An 18,653-nucleotide genomic window follows, 5' to 3' on the forward strand; every position below is an offset into this window, starting at 1 on the left:
GAGAGAGAGACAGAGAGAGAGAGAGAGAGAGAGAAAGGAACTTCAACCCATACAGTATGGTGTTGGTCCCTGGGTGGCAGAGGGGTTTAAGCTGCAGGTCATGTGAGGATCAGCCTCTATTTAATCCTCTGGACAGAGAGAGAGAGAGAGAGAGAGAGAGAGAGAGAGAGAGAGAGAGAGAGAGAGTTAGAGAGAGAGAGAAAGGTAGACTTATTTATTGATGTCTAACTCTGCTTAAGGTGCAGTGCTGATTCGAGAGCCACAAGCAAAGACTAAACAGAGTGCGTACGTACAAACACTGAAACCTGTGCGCCTGAATGATATATACTGTCTTAAGATCTTTGGAGGTGGTATCTCAGAATCAGGATTTTATTACCTTTGTCTGGAAATTTGGAACTTTCTGGGAATTCTGCAGACCTTTTATGATCCACAAAGCTTTGTACTCACTTTGAGATCCATCTCGGTGCCAGCGTGGAAACACGGACACATTGGAAATCATCTTTCTGGAATACTGGGTTTATTTTACAATCTTTCTGTGGAGGCATCCCAAGACACACTTCATTTGGAACTTATCTGGAAACTGGAAACATTTTGCAATTTCAAAATCCATCTTTGACTTTTTCTGGAATACTTGCCCCAAGACATAAACTTGACTTCTTGTAAAACTGCGCACTGTTCCTGGAAACTTGGGCACCAATTACTCCAAAGTAAGTGTCCCATAATTAACCCCCAATTTTCCCAATGGCTCAGTCAGACTCAAGCCCAAACCTTGACTTGTCAAATGGCACCATTGTCCACAGCCCATTAAGTATTTGTTCAGACCTGGATAATGAGAGAGGAAGACAGGATGAGGAGGGAGAAGAGGAAGATGAGGAAGTGGAACTCGCTGAGGAGGTAGGGGAAGACGTTTTGATGATGGCTGGAGCAGAAGAGGATGAAATAAAAGGAGAAAGAAGAGAGCAGAGTGAAAGGGAGAACGCGAGGATTATCCAAGTTGCTTTGTTGCCGAATGGAGTATCAACAGAGGAAGGGGAGGATAAAGGATGTGACAGACTAGGGGAAAATGGGGAAGCAGAAGTTGAAGTAGGGGATGAAGAGAATGAAAGAATAGATGAAGAGACAATAGAGAATGCGGGTGAAAGCAAAGCAGAGGATGAGTCAAAAGACACAAATACAGTGACTGAAAATCCATGTCAATTTTCAGCAATGATAGATGTTGAGAAAGGTCAAGAGCAGATAGCAGACAGCAACGAAGAAAAGGAAGAAGAGGCAGTGATAGCAAGTTCAGAAACAGAACTTAGGCAGGATAATACCAACGACAGAGACAATGGGTTAGAAGAAGACCAGATAGTTTCCAGCCCTGATGATCCAGACCACGTTCAGGACTCAAGTACTGTTGCAGAAGTGTCAAAAGAGCGTAAGCAATTGTCTACAGATAACACAGACCAAACAGAAGTTGTTTCTCTACCCTCTGATGGTGATGTAACAGAAAGTGTTGAGGATCCAACAATAGACATGGCTGTTATTACCACAGAGGTAAATGAACTTGTAAACAATCGAGATCATGTATGCCAAACCTCAACTCTTGACCAACCCTTTGAAACAATTGGCACCATCAAAGTGTTGGCGAATCAGACCAACCAAATACCCAGTGAGAATGAAGATGCAAATACAGATACTGATGTACAGGATAACTCAGAACCCAGCAAACAGGAAGTTGATTCCATTAACAATAACAGCACATGGGAACAGGAGGATTGCATAGAAGCAGAGGTTGAGGAAGAGGGAACTGAAGAGTTGGTAAAAGATTCAGTGTCTGCTTCTGTTGATGTTCTTGAGATAGCAGGTGAAGCAAATCAGAAGGTACAGCAACCAGACTTTATACCCTCTGAAGAACAGTCACAGACAGAAGGAGGGATTGAGGTAGAAAAGGTGTCAGGGATCAACCAGGAGGTGCTAGAGGAAGAGCAAGTGCGACAGGTTTGGGCTAATACTCTAGCAGAGATGGATGGGGGAGGACAGAACACAGAGAAGGAGGCTAAGACAGGTGGTAATATAGTTAGAGAGTCTTTGCGTGAGGAAGAGCACAGAGGAGGAGATGATCTAGAGATGCAAGAAGAGAGGATTGTTCAAGTTGAAAACCAGAGTCAGGTAGATCTTCCAGAACCAGTACCGCAGTGTGTGGAGGATGTACCTTTAGAGATACAGCAAGATGTGGATTTGGACCAGGTGGAGGAGGCGTTTGAACTGGAGGAAGGGCGTGAAATTGAATCTGAGAAGCCAGAAGTTGAGGTCAGATCAGAGGAGAATGAATCCAAAACAGAAGATGCAGGTGATTTGCAAGAACTTCCTTTGCAGCCCATCGAAGAAGCGAGAACAGATTGGGAAGAAAAAATAAGACAACAACTAAGACAGCAGGCCCTAGTAGAAGACGAGAAAGGAGGAGGAGCAGATGAAGAGGCCATGGGGGGAGAGTTGGAGATGGCAGAAGAGCCTGTGACTGTTTTAGATGATGAGATTGAAGAGATAGAGGAGAGTCCATGTACAGAACTTGATGAACAAGAGCCTGTTGCCATTACAGCCCCTTCTGAAGACACCATAGTTGAAACAAAGGATGGAGAGGATCAAGAAATGCAAGAAGAGAAGGTTGAGGTTGGCAAGGAGGATAATGAAAAACAGAAAGTTCAAAGAATAGTGGAGATAGAGAAGGATGAGAGGCTAAAAGATGAAAACAGGGAGGTAGAGTTGGACATAAATGGAAAAGTTAAAGGACTGAAACAAGCAATGGAGAATGGGATCTTGAGTCTCGAGCCGCAGCCGATCAAGAAAGAAGAACTGGCAACAGCAAGAGTGTTATCACCCAGGAGAAGAGATAATGACTGGATTAAAAAAGATCAACCTGATGAGGAGATGGAACCAGAAATGAAAGACTGGAGGAAAGAACTGAAACCTATGAGAGAAGAAACTGAGAGGGGACGAAAAGAATGGGTGAAGAGGGAAACATCGCCAGAAGAGAAAAGCCTGCCAAGGAAGGAGGACTGGATAAAGGAGCTGAAGTCAGTGATCAAAGATGACTCCCTGCCCAAAAAGAGGGATGTGCAGGTGAAGAAAAAGCGAGTGGTGCTACTGGAGGATGGACGATCGTATTTCCCCCAGCGGGAGGAGATAAACGAAAAAAGAGAGGAGGTGAAACTGATCTCTCATAGGAGGGTGGAGAGCCCATTGCCTCCAATGAACAGGAACAATGCATCACCCCAAGACCAGGACTACAAGATCTCACTCTATGTCAAGGTAATAAACCAACACATAAGCTAATGTATGTAACTCATCATATGCACTGATAAAAACAAGGGTTCCCCAGTGGTTCTTTTGTTGAGGTAACAGACCATTATGATTTTCATGGTTTTGTATCTATGACTGAAGTCATCCTGGGTAACTGAACTAAAGTTCCAATTAGAAGCACATGAGCCGATCTGGACCAGTAAATTTGGACCAGGTTTTGAGTATCACGCAGTAGGAGGCTGGCATGTCTCTGAGCACGGACGCAGGATTTAGGCCACAGTTGAACCAAGCCATTTTGGCCTACAGGAAGTATGGACATAAGCCCAGTTATGCAGTCCTGTGACATGCCTGCCTGAAAAAAATAACAGCAACACAACTCTATCCTTTCACGTTAGCCAAACACATCCTTCCAGCTACCAGCAGTTTGGTTATGGCTCCATTATTGTTATGGCCCATGGCAAGAAGAAAGTGAAGCTATAACTGAACATATGAATATGCATTCACTGTATTCAGGACTCAGAACATTGAACTATAGATACTTTATGTGGGCGAGGTAAAAAAAAAAAACAGAGATTTTTAGCTGTCATAGAGACATGAAAATCAAGTCAAAATGTAATAATCTGGCAGGATGGGTGTCAATTCACTCAGTGAAGTCAAGGGACTTCAAGGGAACTTATTTTTCTTTTGGACAAGAGATTTTGTAATTCCAAAATTACAATGGTCATGTTAATCAGTTACTTTTCGCCTTCAATTACAAACCTGCTGGCGTGATGTGGTTATCTTTGGCATGGATGCCGTCCTTGGCACATAATCGTGTGTGTTTGTGTGTGTGTGTGTGTGTGTGTGTGTGTGTGTGTGTGTGTGTGTACGTGTGACACACACACACACCGAGCAAGTTAGAGAGCAACCCCATCTTGATCTTCTTACCATATCCCATTAAGACAGTGATATCCTAATCCAGCAGGCATGGCACGATAGCCTACACTGCACCATGCATGCAAAGGTTGTGGACAAAATAACAGGAACACATTGTACTTTAACATTTTCCACGCTCTACACATGTGTGCTTGAACTCAATAATGATGCATGTGTCACTTTAACCTGCACACACTCACACAGTTTGATTTTGCTCTCTGGCTAAGCAGCACATTCCTAACTGAGGCTAGAATAAAAGAGGGCAGCGAAGAGGTTTAACGGCAAGAAAAAATGTGCTAATATCTGAGAGCCGCGTCACACATACACACAACAAGTCTGTTCTCCGTGGGAGCTTGCATTTGAACAATGGCTGCCTTTGTTGGAGACTCTGTTGGCAGCACAGGCTGAGGTAGATGGAAATATTACAGAAAGGCTCAAGCGTCCTTCTGTGTTGCTGGGCTCAATAACACTCGAGGTACGGCAGTTAGAGTGGCTTCATTCACCTCTGCTGAGACAATGGGCCACCCAGCCAATAAATGTCAAGAAAGCACAATACAGACTAATTATTAAATATATAGATATATTTCCTTTATCTTTTACAGGAGCTGGATTCAGGGCAACAATCACTGAACAACAGCGCTATGCTGTTGCTGCTGCTGCCAGTAACATGCAGGGTTAATCTCTACATTCTCACTCTGTAAGCTGATTAGCCTGCTGTTTGCTGCTGAGAGCTCTGGGCACAGCATTTCTGGAAATAACACATACTCACTTCAGGCTAAATACTGCACGACATTATGGTCAGTAACTTGGGAACAATCTCAACAAGAACCAAGGTTTGACTCACAACAATTTAGTGGGTTCTGGATACACAAGTCTCATATAATGCATATATTTAAATCTGTTCTACTATTTGGTGTGCTACTGATCTGTTGACCCGAGCTGTCCCGGCTACTTACAGTCCTGCTCAGCCTTGCCCCCTGCCAAGACCGTGTTCCTCCGGACTTGAATGATATAAACAACATTTATTAGAATTTTTCACAGACCTAGTTTGTGGCTTGTCTTTCCTGATTTATTTTATCGTACTTATTCATTTGATATGATTATTTTTTTAATTAACATACTCTGACAAGACTTGTATCGTTTGCATTTCTGTTAAATTCTTTGTTAAATCCAGCTTTCAAAGACTTTTATTTTCTTTCCTTCACTTCTCTGTAATTTCTGTCTTGAAGCTTTACCAAATTTACAGCATTTCAGGAAAGACAACACATGTTAACAAAAATGCATAAGCTTTTGTTGTTAAGGACTTTGACCGACATTGACCCTGTTGAACAGACAGATTTAAAGGGACAGAACCCAGGGACAAAACCCCCAACAGTAATAAGGATTTTACTTACCATGCATAGAAGGAAACAAGGATCCAGAGGAAGATTATGTAGCATTTCTGCCTTAGAATGTCTACAAACATCCATATATGTATATATATATATATATATATATATATATATATATATATATATATATATATATATATATATATGTCGTGCAGTTGAGTTGCATACAGTGGTGAACTCTCTTTGTCACCTATAAATGCCATCATATCCCTTTCTAGTTGCTATAAATTCCAGGAAAAAACCAGATGATAGATCAGCCTATGATCCTGTGTGGGACCTGATATTTGATAACTGTCTGTTAATGTTGGTTAATTTTATGTTCAACACTGAATAATTTTGTGTGCAAAATGTTATTACAAGCAGCTTAAGGTCTACAAGTACCCACAGTATCTATCCACAGTATTTTCTCCAGGGGTTTTGACTTCTGATGAGTTGAACTAGAGGCAGCTTTATGTTATCATAGAGAGGAAACAAAAGATACATCTCAGCTGCTGTGGGTGTGATAAACATCTTTCCATCCCTGATGCAACACACACCAACACTGGACACATTGTGTGTGTTTGTGATGGAGCAGAGATTCCACTGTCGCCCACACCTCTTATGAAATGAAGGAACTCTAACACTGCTGTGTGCCTCTCAACTTTGCATGGACACTGATCTCATGTCAGATTATAATGTTTATGTAAGTTAAGGCCTGGTCAAAACACAAAGTGGCCAGCTACCTACCAACTACTGGTGATGTAGCGGCTAATATGTAGGCAAGTCATAACATCTCTCTGAGTTTTCTTATATTTAATCTGTGATATGATGTTTACTCCCCCCAGACGTTTTGTTGTCAGGATTAACTGTCAACTATTTATTGTTAACTGTCAGTCAACAAGCTGACTGCTAACAGGAAATAAGTTCACATTATACAAAAGACACGTTATCATTGGCTCTGATCTAAAAAACATCCCTCTAAAAGTTATGAATGGAGTAACACAGGTAAGAAAGCTACGAATATCCAAATATCGTATTTTAAATAGCTAAGATAACTTAAACCTGCTAATTTAGCTTCTATAGCTATGTTAGCCTGAGCTTGGTTATGGTCGAATAAGTGCACTTGCCTGTCAAGTCATGTGAAACATTTCTGTGGATTTACTTCACCCCTAATAAAGTGAATTTACCCTTTAAACTTTGAACTCACCCATACCTACATGCACCTAAGCCCTCAATCTGTTATGCGTTTCCACCGAAGACAGTACTCTCAAATGTAGATAGGGTTGTTAATGGATGTTAACAGATTGTTCCCCCCCTTTGTGATTAACACACACATTGCCTCTAGAGACTGTGTTTAATACTTGATCTGACAAAGAGGGATTGTGTGTTGAGGAGACACTGACATACCAGAGAAGGCAGAAAAAAATCAAACAAGCAGTCCAAAGAGCAGGCAGATGGACAAACAGTCAGACGGACACGCAGACAGATATGGTGCTGGTTCGTGGTTATTGTAACATTATTGGAAGATAACAGGATTGCTTTTATGGATTAACCAAACATGGATTACGCTATATTTATTCTGATCTGAACACGTCCGTCCGTCTTTTGAGTGTTTTTTAGATGAGTTTCGAGCAATTCAAGCTATTTGGAATGCCGAACTGGATTGTTCAACATGTCTTTGTATGACATTGCGGTTAAAACATTGGGCTTCCCTACGATTGAGCTGTTTGTGAAGGTAAGCATGACTCTCTCCAAATTTTCCCCTAATTAAAATCACAATGTTTTTGAACAGGCATCGTCAATGCCTTTTGATTGAGATTAATGCAGTATCCATGCATGGCAGCTCTGGTTGGGGTAGGGGTAGGGCATGTGAACTCACCCAGATTAGAGTCACATTAAAGCTGCATTAATCGTTACATGAGCTAACTGACTGCTGCCTTTGCCTGATGAATGGAAATCCAATATTCACTCTTCTTTTAGTACAGTTTTGGTCTCCACCACCTCCTGAGGGAAATATTAGACTTTAGACTTTATTGTTCAGTTGGTTTGTTAGAACAAACCAGAAAGAGGGCGACCCCTGCCTCCGTCCAAAGACTGTCTCTGGTGTCGGATGTGCATGTACTCCATTTTTGCTGCAATCCATTACAAGTCGGAAGTCAACAGTTCTTGGTTGGTATTCTGGACTTCCAATCTAAAAGCATCCCATTGCATCTGCTTGGGAAAACGTGAACAGCAGTTGATTTAATACATTAACACACTTTGAAAGAGATGGGAAGATTAGCCAAGTTCTGCATGCTCATAAAGACTAAAAGGTAATTTTGCTTACTGTTCACTGTGTACGCTCCCATACTGCTGTGACATCAGGTGTTTCTATTTTGACAAACTCGGGCTGTAGCTATGGATCGTGTCCGAGTTTCATACTCTGGATTCTGGTAAATGGCTGCTCTATTGCATGTTTTTGTGTCAGAAGTGGTTCCAAGTACAATGGATCGCAATATTACTCAGATTGTCCACAGGCTCCTGGTCAGAGAAACTTGACCTCTTCCCACTGAGTGGTTTTGGTCTGGTATTCACAGGCAGCTGATGTTGTGTCTTTTGGTATGACTCTTGACAACCATGATGGAAGAATGAATTCAATCACAGGACTTTGCTTTTAAGCTTATTAGTTTTGGGATCATGTTTTTTGGGGGTGCAGATGATAAATCCCATGGATATAAAAGTAGAGTTTGCATTTATTCTGCAATTTTAGACACAAAGACTCACTCTGAGTTATATTTGTTTGTCTCTTTATCTGCATTTGTTTGTGTACGTATGTGTGTTTGTAGGCGGGAAGTGACGGGGAGAGCATCGGAAACTGTCCATTCTCTCAGAGACTCTTCATGATCCTGTGGCTGAAAGGAGTCATCTTCAACGTAACCACTGTCGACCTCAAGCGGTAACACGCTACACACCCTTATTCATACTCTGAACACACATTGGGAGTAGATTCCCTTTAATGCGTGTGAGACTAAAAGCATTTCTCTGAATGCACCGGAAAAAATGCACATAAGCGGGACAACAGAAAGACAGCCTCTCTGCTGGAAATAAAAGCTCTGGAGCACGAAAAGGATGTCGTAATGCTCATATTTCTGCTTTAGTGTCTGGAGAGGGCATAAGGAGAGAAGTGCTTAAAATGAATAGTGAAAGCTTGTTAAACACAAACAGTGATAACATCTTCGCCCTTATTTCAGTTTCTTTTGGTCTGTGTTGTCAGGAAGCCGGCTGACCTGCAGGACCTCGCTCCGGGCACCAACCCTCCTTTTGTGACCTTTAACGGCGAGGTCAAGGTGGATGTCAACAAGATAGAAGAGTTCTTAGAGGAGAAACTGACCCCACCACGGTACACAAACACACAGAAACCCACATGAATGTACAGAAGTTTACCAGAGGAAGCTTAAGCGGGAATTTGGCACATAATCAAATGTTAGATGGATGTAACATTTGGTAACCATGGTAAGGTTTAGGGAAAGATCATGGTTTCTATGCAGGTGTATTCAGTTGACTCCTCTTATGTGTCTTTAACACCAGATACCCCAGACTGGCTCCCAAACATGCTGAAGCCAACACAGCGGGCATCGATGTGTTCGCCAAGTTCTCAGCTTACATCAAAAACCCGCGGAAGGACACCAACGAGGGTAAGAGAGAGCGTGTCAAAGAATGCCAGCATGCTAATATTCATAAATTAGTACTCAACACAAGGTATAGTTGAGGTTAATGGGAGCGTCAATACTATAACAGGTATTTGGTCTTATATGTCTTTTTCTCGCTCTACCTCAACCTGCAGCCTTAGAGAAAGCCTTGCTGAAGTCTCTCCGGCGTCTTGATGACTTCCTGAGGACTCCCCTACCGGAGGAGATTGATGCTGATGCCTCAGGAGACCTGCCCGAGTCCTCTAGGAGCTTCCTAGATGGGCCTGAGCTCACCCTGGCCGACTGCAACCTGCTGCCTAAACTACACATCCTTAAGGTGCTGTAGAGAAATGAAGAGCAAACTGTTGTGAACTTTAAGAAAATTTGGACCCCTACCATAACTCACTCCTGCTCACGTTTTTTTTTCTGTTTGCAGGTCGTAGCCAAGAAATACCGTGGCTTTGAGATTCCAGCGGAGATGACAGGGTTGTGGAGGTATTTAAATTCGGCCTATCAGCGGGAGGAGTTCACCAACACCTGCCCTGCTGAGAGGGAGATCCAATTTGCCTATCTGGATGTTGCAAAACGAATCAAATAAGAGGAAGAGCGGGAAATGAACAAATGAGATGAAGCCGAGAAGATAAAAAATTACTTTAGGAAACCATGGCCGTGTGTGTGTGTGTGTGTGTGTGTGTGTGTGTGTGTATGTGTGTGTGTGTGTGTGTGTGTGCTCTCACAGGTTGGGTTGCACAGTCGTATCTTTATGCTAATCATTTTACAAAGAATGCTAACCAGCAATTAGAGGTCTCGCAGAACTAATCCCTGATTTCTCGTTTTTGTTTTCACTTTCCAGACGCAGGCAGGGCCAAGTTCACTGCAAAGACTAAATAAATAACACAGTGAAGAAGCATTACTGTTCAGTATTACTGTATTAGAAACCATTTAGTCATGTTATTGGCCACGATTAGATCATTAAACTCTTAGCACTTGGTTAACACTTACATTTTAATCCGAAGAAATACACATGTACACAGGAAGCTGATATTAGATCTATTTTTTTTAACCATGATAACATTTAAAGAACATTACCCACACTGTATTATTGATTATGAACAGCACTACTGCTAGATGCATGGCAAATTGAGCTCACTTGCTAACTACAGGTAGCAGCAGTTAGTGGTTATTCTGGGGATGTGCTGCCCCCTGATTGAGTGTGAATTCTTAAATATTTCACCTTTAAGTGGTTATAAATAAGAATTATCTGTTCCATCCCAAGTCCATTCACACTTTTGAATAAACTTAACTGTGAGCTGTGTTCGACGGACCAGTTCACCCCTCTCATTTTAAATGTAGAACATCTGATTCAGTTTTCCTCACTAAATGTCACTCTCCTGATGTGAATGATGAATCAGTAGTCAAGCTTTTCTATCTGTACGTTTTATAAACAGTTAATTGTACTGTATGTATTCTCTACACTGATGCAATGACACTATTTACTCATATTGTGATTTTCTTTGACATATTTTTTGTATCTAACACGACTGACTGGCTGAGTGTAGGCAGGTCTTGCAGCTGGTTGATTAAACTGGCGATGCTGACTTCATGATTGATACATTATGGTGTTCAAAACACTCAAAGGGCACTTTTAATAATAATCTAATACAATCACCTATCTATTAAAACAGTGCCTCCTGCCCTGGAAATGTAATTTTTTTAGAAAGCAATTTTCTTTTTTTTTTGGTTTTTATCTTTGTTTTATTTTGATTAATTTGGCATTTTATGATAAAAGAAATTATTATTTTTTCCAGCTTTATTTGATAAAAATCACTTGTTTGATCCAATGAACATGAAGTGGTTTACCGTGTTTTTGCACTGAACCACCACTTTGATAGACGTCTTCCAGCCATTCAGTGTTTGGCAGAGATGTGTGTGTGTGTTAGCTGCACCAAACCAACCCTGACACTAGCCTGTTGTATTCTGGCCTTATATCCTCACTGGGGAGAATCTTTATTAAACTGATTTTATCACTATGGGGATGGTCGTCACTGCATTTGTTGTCTCTGCGTGTCTGTAATTATAATCTCCAGGTCATTCTAGTGTCAGTGTGTAAATGCTGAGTTCAATGATCTTCTTTACTTGAGACAAAATAATTGATGTACAATGTGAAATAGAGGGTTTGGTACAACTACAAACAAGTACTTAACACATAATCCTCATGCTAAACTGACTGTACTGAATTATCATTGTCAGTGTTTTTTACATCGGAGCTCCTCTCAGTGGTGAGTGAAAGCACTGCTACCTCCTGGTTAAAGGGCAGCGAATACAACTTGCAATGGATTGTGTCTGATTAATAGACAAATTACGGTATTATATCATAACCAATTAGCAAATTTGCATTGATGAATATATAATAAATTACATATTTTCTTAAAGGTCTTCGTGACTAGCTTGGCAGCCTTCTTGCCGATAACTGCACCTCCTAATATGGCGGTCAGGTCAAAAACATGTAACTGGTTGCGCAAAAATGTCATTCAATGTTTGTCTGTTATAAGACTCCATACGTATAAAATATATATATAATATATATATAAAATGTATAAATATAAATCACAATCGCTTCATTATCTCTTTTTACCGTCAGTTAATTAAATTTCAGTGTACTTCATATCGCTGAAGCCTAATGTGATGGTTCAAAGTATCAAAAATGATTGTACAACAAGACCCAGTATATTTAACTCATACACACACGCGTAGCACTCGAGCATGTGTAGACACACACACCCATCACCGGGGCGACAGTGATGGTGACCCCTGTGGAAACCCTCTGAATGTAATGACCCACAGTTTGCACAACCAGACAGCAAACACAAGCAGCTCAAATACCATAGAAACATCCAGAGGAGGAATGTTCTTCTGCTTATATTGTCGTGCTGTGAAGTAATAACACTGGCTAAAGCCACACTTCAAACAGTACTATTGCTGAGTTCTACTACTAAATACAATACAGTGACAGCTTAGGAGATAAACTAATTACTCGAAGTTCATCATTTAAGGTCTGATCTTTCAGTTATAGTCCTGGTTCAGTACTGGTGTAGTCCAAAACTACAGGTTTCTATATTTCAATATTAAAGCGGAGCACATGACTTCAATTTAGCTGCCAATGCTACAGTAAGTGATGTGACATGGAGGTTTATGTTCCTACACAAACTCAAAAATGTTGTGGTTAACATGTGTTGAGTTATGTGAAAATCTAACAAATTAGACAAAGTTTTAAATACTATTATGGATTTCAGAGCTCCTGCTTCCTTGACATTGAGCATGTAGGTTAATTTACATTTGAAGACACACTTAATTTCAGGAGACTGGACAGATCTTTCCTTTCTTCAGCAAGTAAAATGAACTCTTTATCACTCTTTCCGGTGGAATCTAGGGTGACCATTCTCACCGAACATGAGCAGGTGTCAGCCTGTCTACATAATGATCAACTAAAGAGAGTGTAGCTGTAAAATAATAAAATATCAATCTTTATTGTCACAGTTGGCTTTCACCATGCTGGAAATCAACTTTATTTTCAAGTTGGTGCACACATTAAAAAAACGTGTGTCTGTCTTATAAGGAGAATAAAATGTTAAGAGGTTTTATTCATGCGCTCTGCCATGAGCACACATCGTCATCTTTGATTGGTCAGTCTTGTTAATTAATGAGTGAATGAAAAGGTCCGAGTTGAGGCTGGCGCCGGTGTCGGGGGGAGGAGCGGGGCTTCCCGATGTCACAGCAACAGTCTCCTAGCACTCAGAGGTCAGAGAGGAGCCAGATGAGAGGGAGTGAGACTGGATGGAGGGATGGATGGGTGGATGAAACCAGGGTGCAGAGCTTCTGGTTTGTTTCGATTATTTAACATCTTCTTCAGTTAATATGAAACTATAGCCAGCAGCTAGTTAGCTTAGCTTAGCATAAAGACTGTAGACAGGGGAAAAACAGCTAGCCTAGCTGAGTCCGAAGCTAACAAAATCCACCAAATGGCAAAAACCAAACTGTAAAAATGACAATTTGTGGTTGTAAGGGGGGTGTCCTGTGTTCTGTTGTCATTGGCAATCATCAAGTGTCTGTAACAACAACAAGACCTTTCCATAGCTTGGCACTGTCTTGGCCAAGTCATCTAAATGTAAATGTAGTCTGGATGGATGGAAGGGTGAAGATAATCGATGGTTGGGTAAGGAAGAAGAAAAGGTGGGAGAGGATGGAGGGAGACTAGAGCTGGACAGGTCAGCAGTGGTTGAGAATCAGTTCTGGGAGCAGTACTTCCAGAAACACACTGTTGGAGACAGAGAAGGGGAACATTGGTTTACAAAATGTTTTCAATAATTGGAATGTCCTGCATGGAATAAGAAAGGCACTGTCAACTAATAAATGTACATAATAAATATTTGTTTATTGTTGCCAATTATTCACAGATGAATTGGTTACATCCCATTTCAACCAAGAGTTAGGGGTTATCCTTGTCCAGTACAAATTGTATCTTAAAGTATTATTTTAGTTTCATGCGTACTGTAGTGTAGCTGACCAAGTACCAAATAGGGTTGAGGCAATTGCCATTTTGGTATTCATTTGTATGTGACTAATAACAACCCACGCCATGCTTTTGCAGCACAGAAAATTAATCTGTAATTCTTTGTTAACATACAAAGGTAAAACATAGTTTCAACTGACAGTTACCTCTTTTGTTGGTCTTTTTGGTCTGCGGAGGGAGGGACTTCTTTAAGTTTCGACCAGTCAGACTGGGCACAATGTCATCTGCACTTGCTCTGGACACGGTGCTGTCGACTGCTGCCGGGGCCGCAGTGGTGAGCTTCACTCCGCCATCGGCAGCAGGAGGCTTCAACCGCAGCACCAGAAGAAAGAAAAGATAGGAGATGACGATTGAAACCAAGTGTGCTGAACTGAAAACATCCTTACATGATGGAATTTTTTGCAGGTCTTTGGCCCTTTTGAGTTTATACTGTTGTGTCCTTCTTGATCAATATTTAGGCAGTCACCTCATCTATGGCTTTTAGAATTTCAATATGACCTTTCACTATGCATTGTGCGTTGTATATGACCAAGGATTACCTCTCCCAAGGAAAAATTAAAAAGTTCTTCTATGCTACAGCAATCTACAGGACTGGATTTGAGATTCTTGAGTGCAAATATTTTTTTTAAAAAACTTACCACTTTGTTTTTTCTGCCTGAATTTCTGCCATTTGCTGAAATTAAAAACAAAACAGGCTTAAGCGACAATTGGCCAAAAAAATGCCAATAAATTCTTGTTTCCATCCACTACCATCAGGCAATTATGAAGAGTTTATTCATTTACATAAGCATTCCATGGGGACAGTTTACATTGGAAAACCATTATGCCGTTGGGAAAGAATATAGTAAACACTTTTGTGGGTTTCAGATTTTTGCCATTTCCATTAACCTTTCCTAAAGCTATTTTTAAAAAATGCACATGAAGAAATGGTTTATAGAAACTGTATCATCACCTCGTGACATGATGGTGATCCGTGAGCTCAGTGTGCTGTTAAACGTCCTGTGCAGCTCCTCCAGGGCTGAGATCATCTTCAGCATCTGGGCTCGTTTATCCGGACTGGCTGTCCCAGTGCCAGTCTTCAGTGGCCCTGCCCTAGTACCCGCTGCAATAGTCCCTGTAGTGGTTCTGTCAGTGATTCTTGTGGTCCCATCCACTCGCGCTGCTTTGGTTCTCAGAAGCCAGTACTTTAGGTACTGACTTGGATTCAGTGCTGAAGGCTTCTGTGGAACAGCTGTTACTTGAGTGAGACTAGGAAGAGGATGTGGAGTTTTCACAGAGCCTGGGAAAAAAAATATCACAGTAATAATTTAGGGACTGGCACACATAATAATGCCCCCCCCCTTTAGCAAGTTGTCCTAAAAAAATGGTCCTGGAAATGCTATGAATTGTAGTTTTCTAACTTTTGTCCATTTGAGTGTTAAATAGATCTGAATTTAAAGTATATTTTTGAAGGCAGGGCTTAAGCGCAGTGTCTGTGTCCTTTTTTAGATTTATAGTTAACCCTAACCCTAACCCTACACCATTGGTCAATATAAGTTAATAGGAATACCTTTGACTAACTCAGATTAAAGTAGGTTTTGTATGAGAAAGTAGTTCACGTTTAGATCTTAAACTGCTGATGCCTCTGCATAAAAATGACCCTCAAACACACACATACTATTTCCGTGGGATTCCATTGCTTTGCTGGTTGCTGCAAGAGTTGCTACAGGACCTTCAGTTGTGACATAAGAGTTGCATGAGTTGTCTTTATATGTGTGCACGACAACCTCAGAGTTTTTGCAACAATACAGCTCAGTGTGACAAAATGACACAAACACACAGATAAACTTACCCACACGTGGAGCAAGTTTTATAAGGAATGAGAGGAATGTCAACAGGTCACATCAGACCAAGAGGTTCCCTTATTACAGCAACTTGATTTAACTTACATGTCCAAATACTTGTCTTTCCAACCTCTTTTATGTTATTGTGCTTATACATGAACACAACTTCCTAACATTTCCAGGGTTCTCCCCAGACGGTGGAACAGCGGCACTGAGCTAGCAGTATAGCGGCGCAGCGCCACTGTTCCACTCATACTCATTTATACTCATTTTCAATGTTAGCTGCTTTATAGCGGGTGTTAGTGGGCTGCCGCGGTCTTCTCGTAAAAAAGCGCCCCCCGGCTGACGGTGACGAGCATCCGTTTGTCCATCCGCCCTCCGGCTGATTGCGAGGAGCCCCCTGCTGACGGCGATAAGGACCGTCTCTACCCCCCCGGCTGATGGTGCGCCGTTATACAAAACATTTTTGGGGAGAACCCTGATTTCCAAACTCCCATAATTCCCTTTAAGCCTATATTTTTTAATATTTCTATAACATATTGTGATAAAATCATATATATGGTAATATACGGTCATGTTGTGTCATTACCATTATAATAAAGATAGAATTGTATATCTTATCATTATGATATAAATTGCACTTTATAATTTACCATTATCATATAGATTGAATTAACTTACCATTATTATAAAGATTGAATTGTATAATTTACCGTTAATATATAGATTGAATGTTATAACTTACTTACTTACTTATTGAATTGTCTGTTTGGTGGTAACTCAGTCATGTAACTTTACATTTATTTTCCATCATATTCTTGTACATTTGGAAACAGCAAATTAATACCTAATATCGTTATTAAAAATCTACTACTTGAGTGTAATTGCAACAAATTTACGGTAATTGTACCTTGGTAAAGTATAATCATTTGATACTCATTTACTTTTATTTTTTTGTAATATTAATAAAACAATGTTTTAACGTTAGTACACTCATGAAACAAATTCAGATGCAATATAGGTATGTTGGTTTATTTGGCTTAACCAAGACTGATATCTATATACTGATGAGGTATTTTTATTTTTTTTCTCTGGTCAATTATGCCAATGTTAGACCATCTGTAATGTACGTCCAATGCCAAAGTTAAGTTCCAATACAGGAAGTGGTGCATCCTTTACACATGTGGGAACTAAGGTTGTGAAGGTTGTGGTGGTCAATCAATATATAGAATGTTCAATATTCACATGTTAGACTGCTGTTCATATTTCATCAATCACCAACCATGACCTATCCTTAATCCCTGGTTAAGGATTGGCGACGAAAACATTTGCTACAGGTTAACATAAGTTTATTACTCATCATTCGACATCTTGAAAGTATCTTTGTATCAGGTAACTATTTCCATCAGCATTAGTTGCTGTCACTGGTTATCTCAACAGTTTTCTTACCTCTCTCGGTGGGTGCTGCCTCCACTCCCGTCCCAAGAATCATCAGCATCATCAAGGCTACCCTCATCACAGATGTTAGTGCTGCACTGTTAAGCATGGCGGCTGTTATTGAGCAGTTGAAAAGTATAGGAAGTTATATACTATCAATTGGAGCTATTGTCAAGAACAGAGAGTTGACTTTTTTCCAAAGTTTTGTCAGGTTTTCGTTCCAGGAGGACAGGTTCTCAAATTGTGTTGTTCCTTGTCATCAACTCATCCCTCTGTCTTTCTGTTGATGTTGGATGTGTCTCAGATGGTTTAGACATCAGCGAAGACGATTTAAAAAGTTTTAATATGATGATCTCAGATCAGACAGTTTGTTCGAGATACCTTGTTCTTCTTGTTTCGGATCCTTCAGATTATTTTAGTAACTTGTCCTTTGAAGTTCTGTTGATTCCAGAAAACCTTTTCAGTGATAGGTCACGAAATGTTTTAACTTTTCTTGTTTTTCAACCAAATGTTGGTATTCGTCTATTTTAGTTCGACCTCTTACCTACAAATATACAGTAAAATATCTTTCTCCTGATCAATATAACAAAGCTAGTCTCGCCGTTCATTTTCCATGGATGCGCCTCTTGAAGAAGGCTTGTCAACAGTTTGTCGGTGCGGTCCTTTTCCTAACGATCCCGACCAATCTCGCCCTTATAAACCCAAGTTTGCCCTGGACCGACTGACTGATGGCTCAGCTTTGACCAATGCCTGAGTGCGGCACTCTAGCCCCGCCTCTTCCTCCTCGATGGATCGGTGACATTTGGGGAGTTTGGCGGCGAGCTTTGTGTGTTTGGAGTCAAAGCTATCTTTTTGTGAATGCGGTGTGTGATTGTATTTAACGTGTGTGTGTTGTGTGTGTGGCCCTGGCTGTATAAGCAGTGATAAGGTAGTTCTTAATATGTTTGCTCAGGGGCCACAGGGAGAGAAAGGCCCTCTGACGCATGAGGGCCTGGAGCCGCACTGACTGCACACACACACACACACACACACACACACACACACACACACACACACAAAGCTTGCAAACACAACATGCAAATACAGAAAACGACATGGCAAACTCATGTACACACACACACACAATTTTGGGGTCAGTTTGAACTTAGAAGAAAGGGTGGACAACACACACAAATTGTAAAAAGAAGCGTGGGATGCACATCAAAGGGCACAGAAAGGCTGAGAAGTCGTGTACAAATGACAAAAGACCAAGAGACGCTTTTCGCCTTTTCCTTTGTCCTGCATTGTGACGACTAATCCCTCAGACAGGAAGTTGACCGAGTGACGGTGGGACGACACCCCGCCAATGACCACCACAGCTCCCCCCTAACACCCAGTGCGATGGAGGGATGAAAGAAAGATGAATGAATCTGGGAGTCGGGGTGAAGGAGAGGTACAGGGGACAAAATGCTGAACACAGTAAGAATGATATGAGGTGTGTGTGTTTGTGTGTGTGTGTGTGTGTGTCAGTTGCTGGGTGAAGAGAATTTAGCTGAAGAACATCCACTCATTCATTACTGCCCTCTGTCTGCAAAGCTTTGACGCTTGT

At 41.0% G+C, this 18,653-nt stretch overlaps 2 protein-coding genes across 3 annotated transcripts; one reads left to right on the plus strand and one right to left on the minus strand.

Moving 5' to 3' along the window:
* Positions 1 to 194: 194 nt before the first annotated feature.
* LOC115577318 (chloride intracellular channel protein 4) lies at positions 195 to 11,265 on the plus strand. Of its 2 annotated transcripts, none has more exons than XM_030410337.1 (6): positions 195 to 3,291; positions 8,393 to 8,502; positions 8,821 to 8,946; positions 9,135 to 9,241; positions 9,391 to 9,572; positions 9,672 to 11,265. In XM_030410337.1, the coding sequence occupies exons 1-6, from the start codon at positions 742 to 744 to the stop codon at positions 9,831 to 9,833; spliced, it is 3,237 nt and encodes a 1,078-aa protein (XP_030266197.1). In that variant the 5' UTR covers positions 195 to 741; the 3' UTR covers positions 9,834 to 11,265. The 2 variants fall into 2 exon arrangements, with proteins under 2 accessions (XP_030266197.1, XP_030266198.1); XM_030410338.1 differs by lacking the exon at positions 195 to 3,291 and adding an exon at positions 6,924 to 7,302.
* A 1,507-nt stretch (positions 11,266 to 12,772) lies between these two features.
* Positions 12,773 to 17,714, minus strand: urp2 (urotensin II-related peptide). Its single transcript, XM_030409440.1, has 5 exons — positions 17,078 to 17,714; positions 14,758 to 15,084; positions 14,444 to 14,478; positions 13,952 to 14,111; positions 12,773 to 13,550 (listed from the first exon to the last, which is right to left on the minus strand). Exons 1-5 carry the CDS (start codon positions 17,172 to 17,174, stop codon positions 13,519 to 13,521), a joined length of 651 nt encoding a protein of 216 aa, XP_030265300.1. The 5' UTR covers positions 17,175 to 17,714; the 3' UTR covers positions 12,773 to 13,518.
* Between the last annotated feature and the right edge of the window lie 939 nt (positions 17,715 to 18,653).

Source organism: Sparus aurata, chromosome 24 (genome assembly GCF_900880675.1).
Source record: "Sparus aurata chromosome 24, fSpaAur1.1, whole genome shotgun sequence".
NCBI lineage: Eukaryota > Metazoa > Chordata > Actinopteri > Spariformes > Sparidae > Sparus > Sparus aurata.

What these genes read in the sequence shown, in the direction of transcription:
- LOC115577318 (XM_030410337.1), top strand. Translation starts at nt 742, where the DNA reads ATGGCTCAGTCAGACTCAAGCCCAAACCTTGACTTGTCAAATGGCACC. An exon ending in ACCACTGTCGACCTCAAGCG is followed by an intron (nt 8,503 to 8,820) that starts GTAACACGCTAC and finishes CTGTGTTGTCAG; the next exon opens with GAAGCCGGCTGACCTGCAGG. An exon ending in GAGAAACTGACCCCACCACG is followed by an intron (nt 8,947 to 9,134) that starts GTACACAAACAC and finishes CTTTAACACCAG; the next exon opens with ATACCCCAGACTGGCTCCCA.
- urp2 (XM_030409440.1), bottom strand. Translation starts at nt 17,174, where the DNA reads ATGCTTAACAGTGCAGCACTAACATCTGTGATGAGGGTAGCCTTGATG. An exon ending in GGCAGCACCCACCGAGAGAG is followed by an intron (nt 15,085 to 17,077) that starts GTAAGAAAACTG and finishes TTTTTTTCCCAG; the next exon opens with GCTCTGTGAAAACTCCACAT. An exon ending in CAAAAAGACCAACAAAAGAG is followed by an intron (nt 13,551 to 13,951) that starts GTAACTGTCAGT and finishes TGTCTCCAACAG; the next exon opens with TGTGTTTCTGGAAGTACTGC.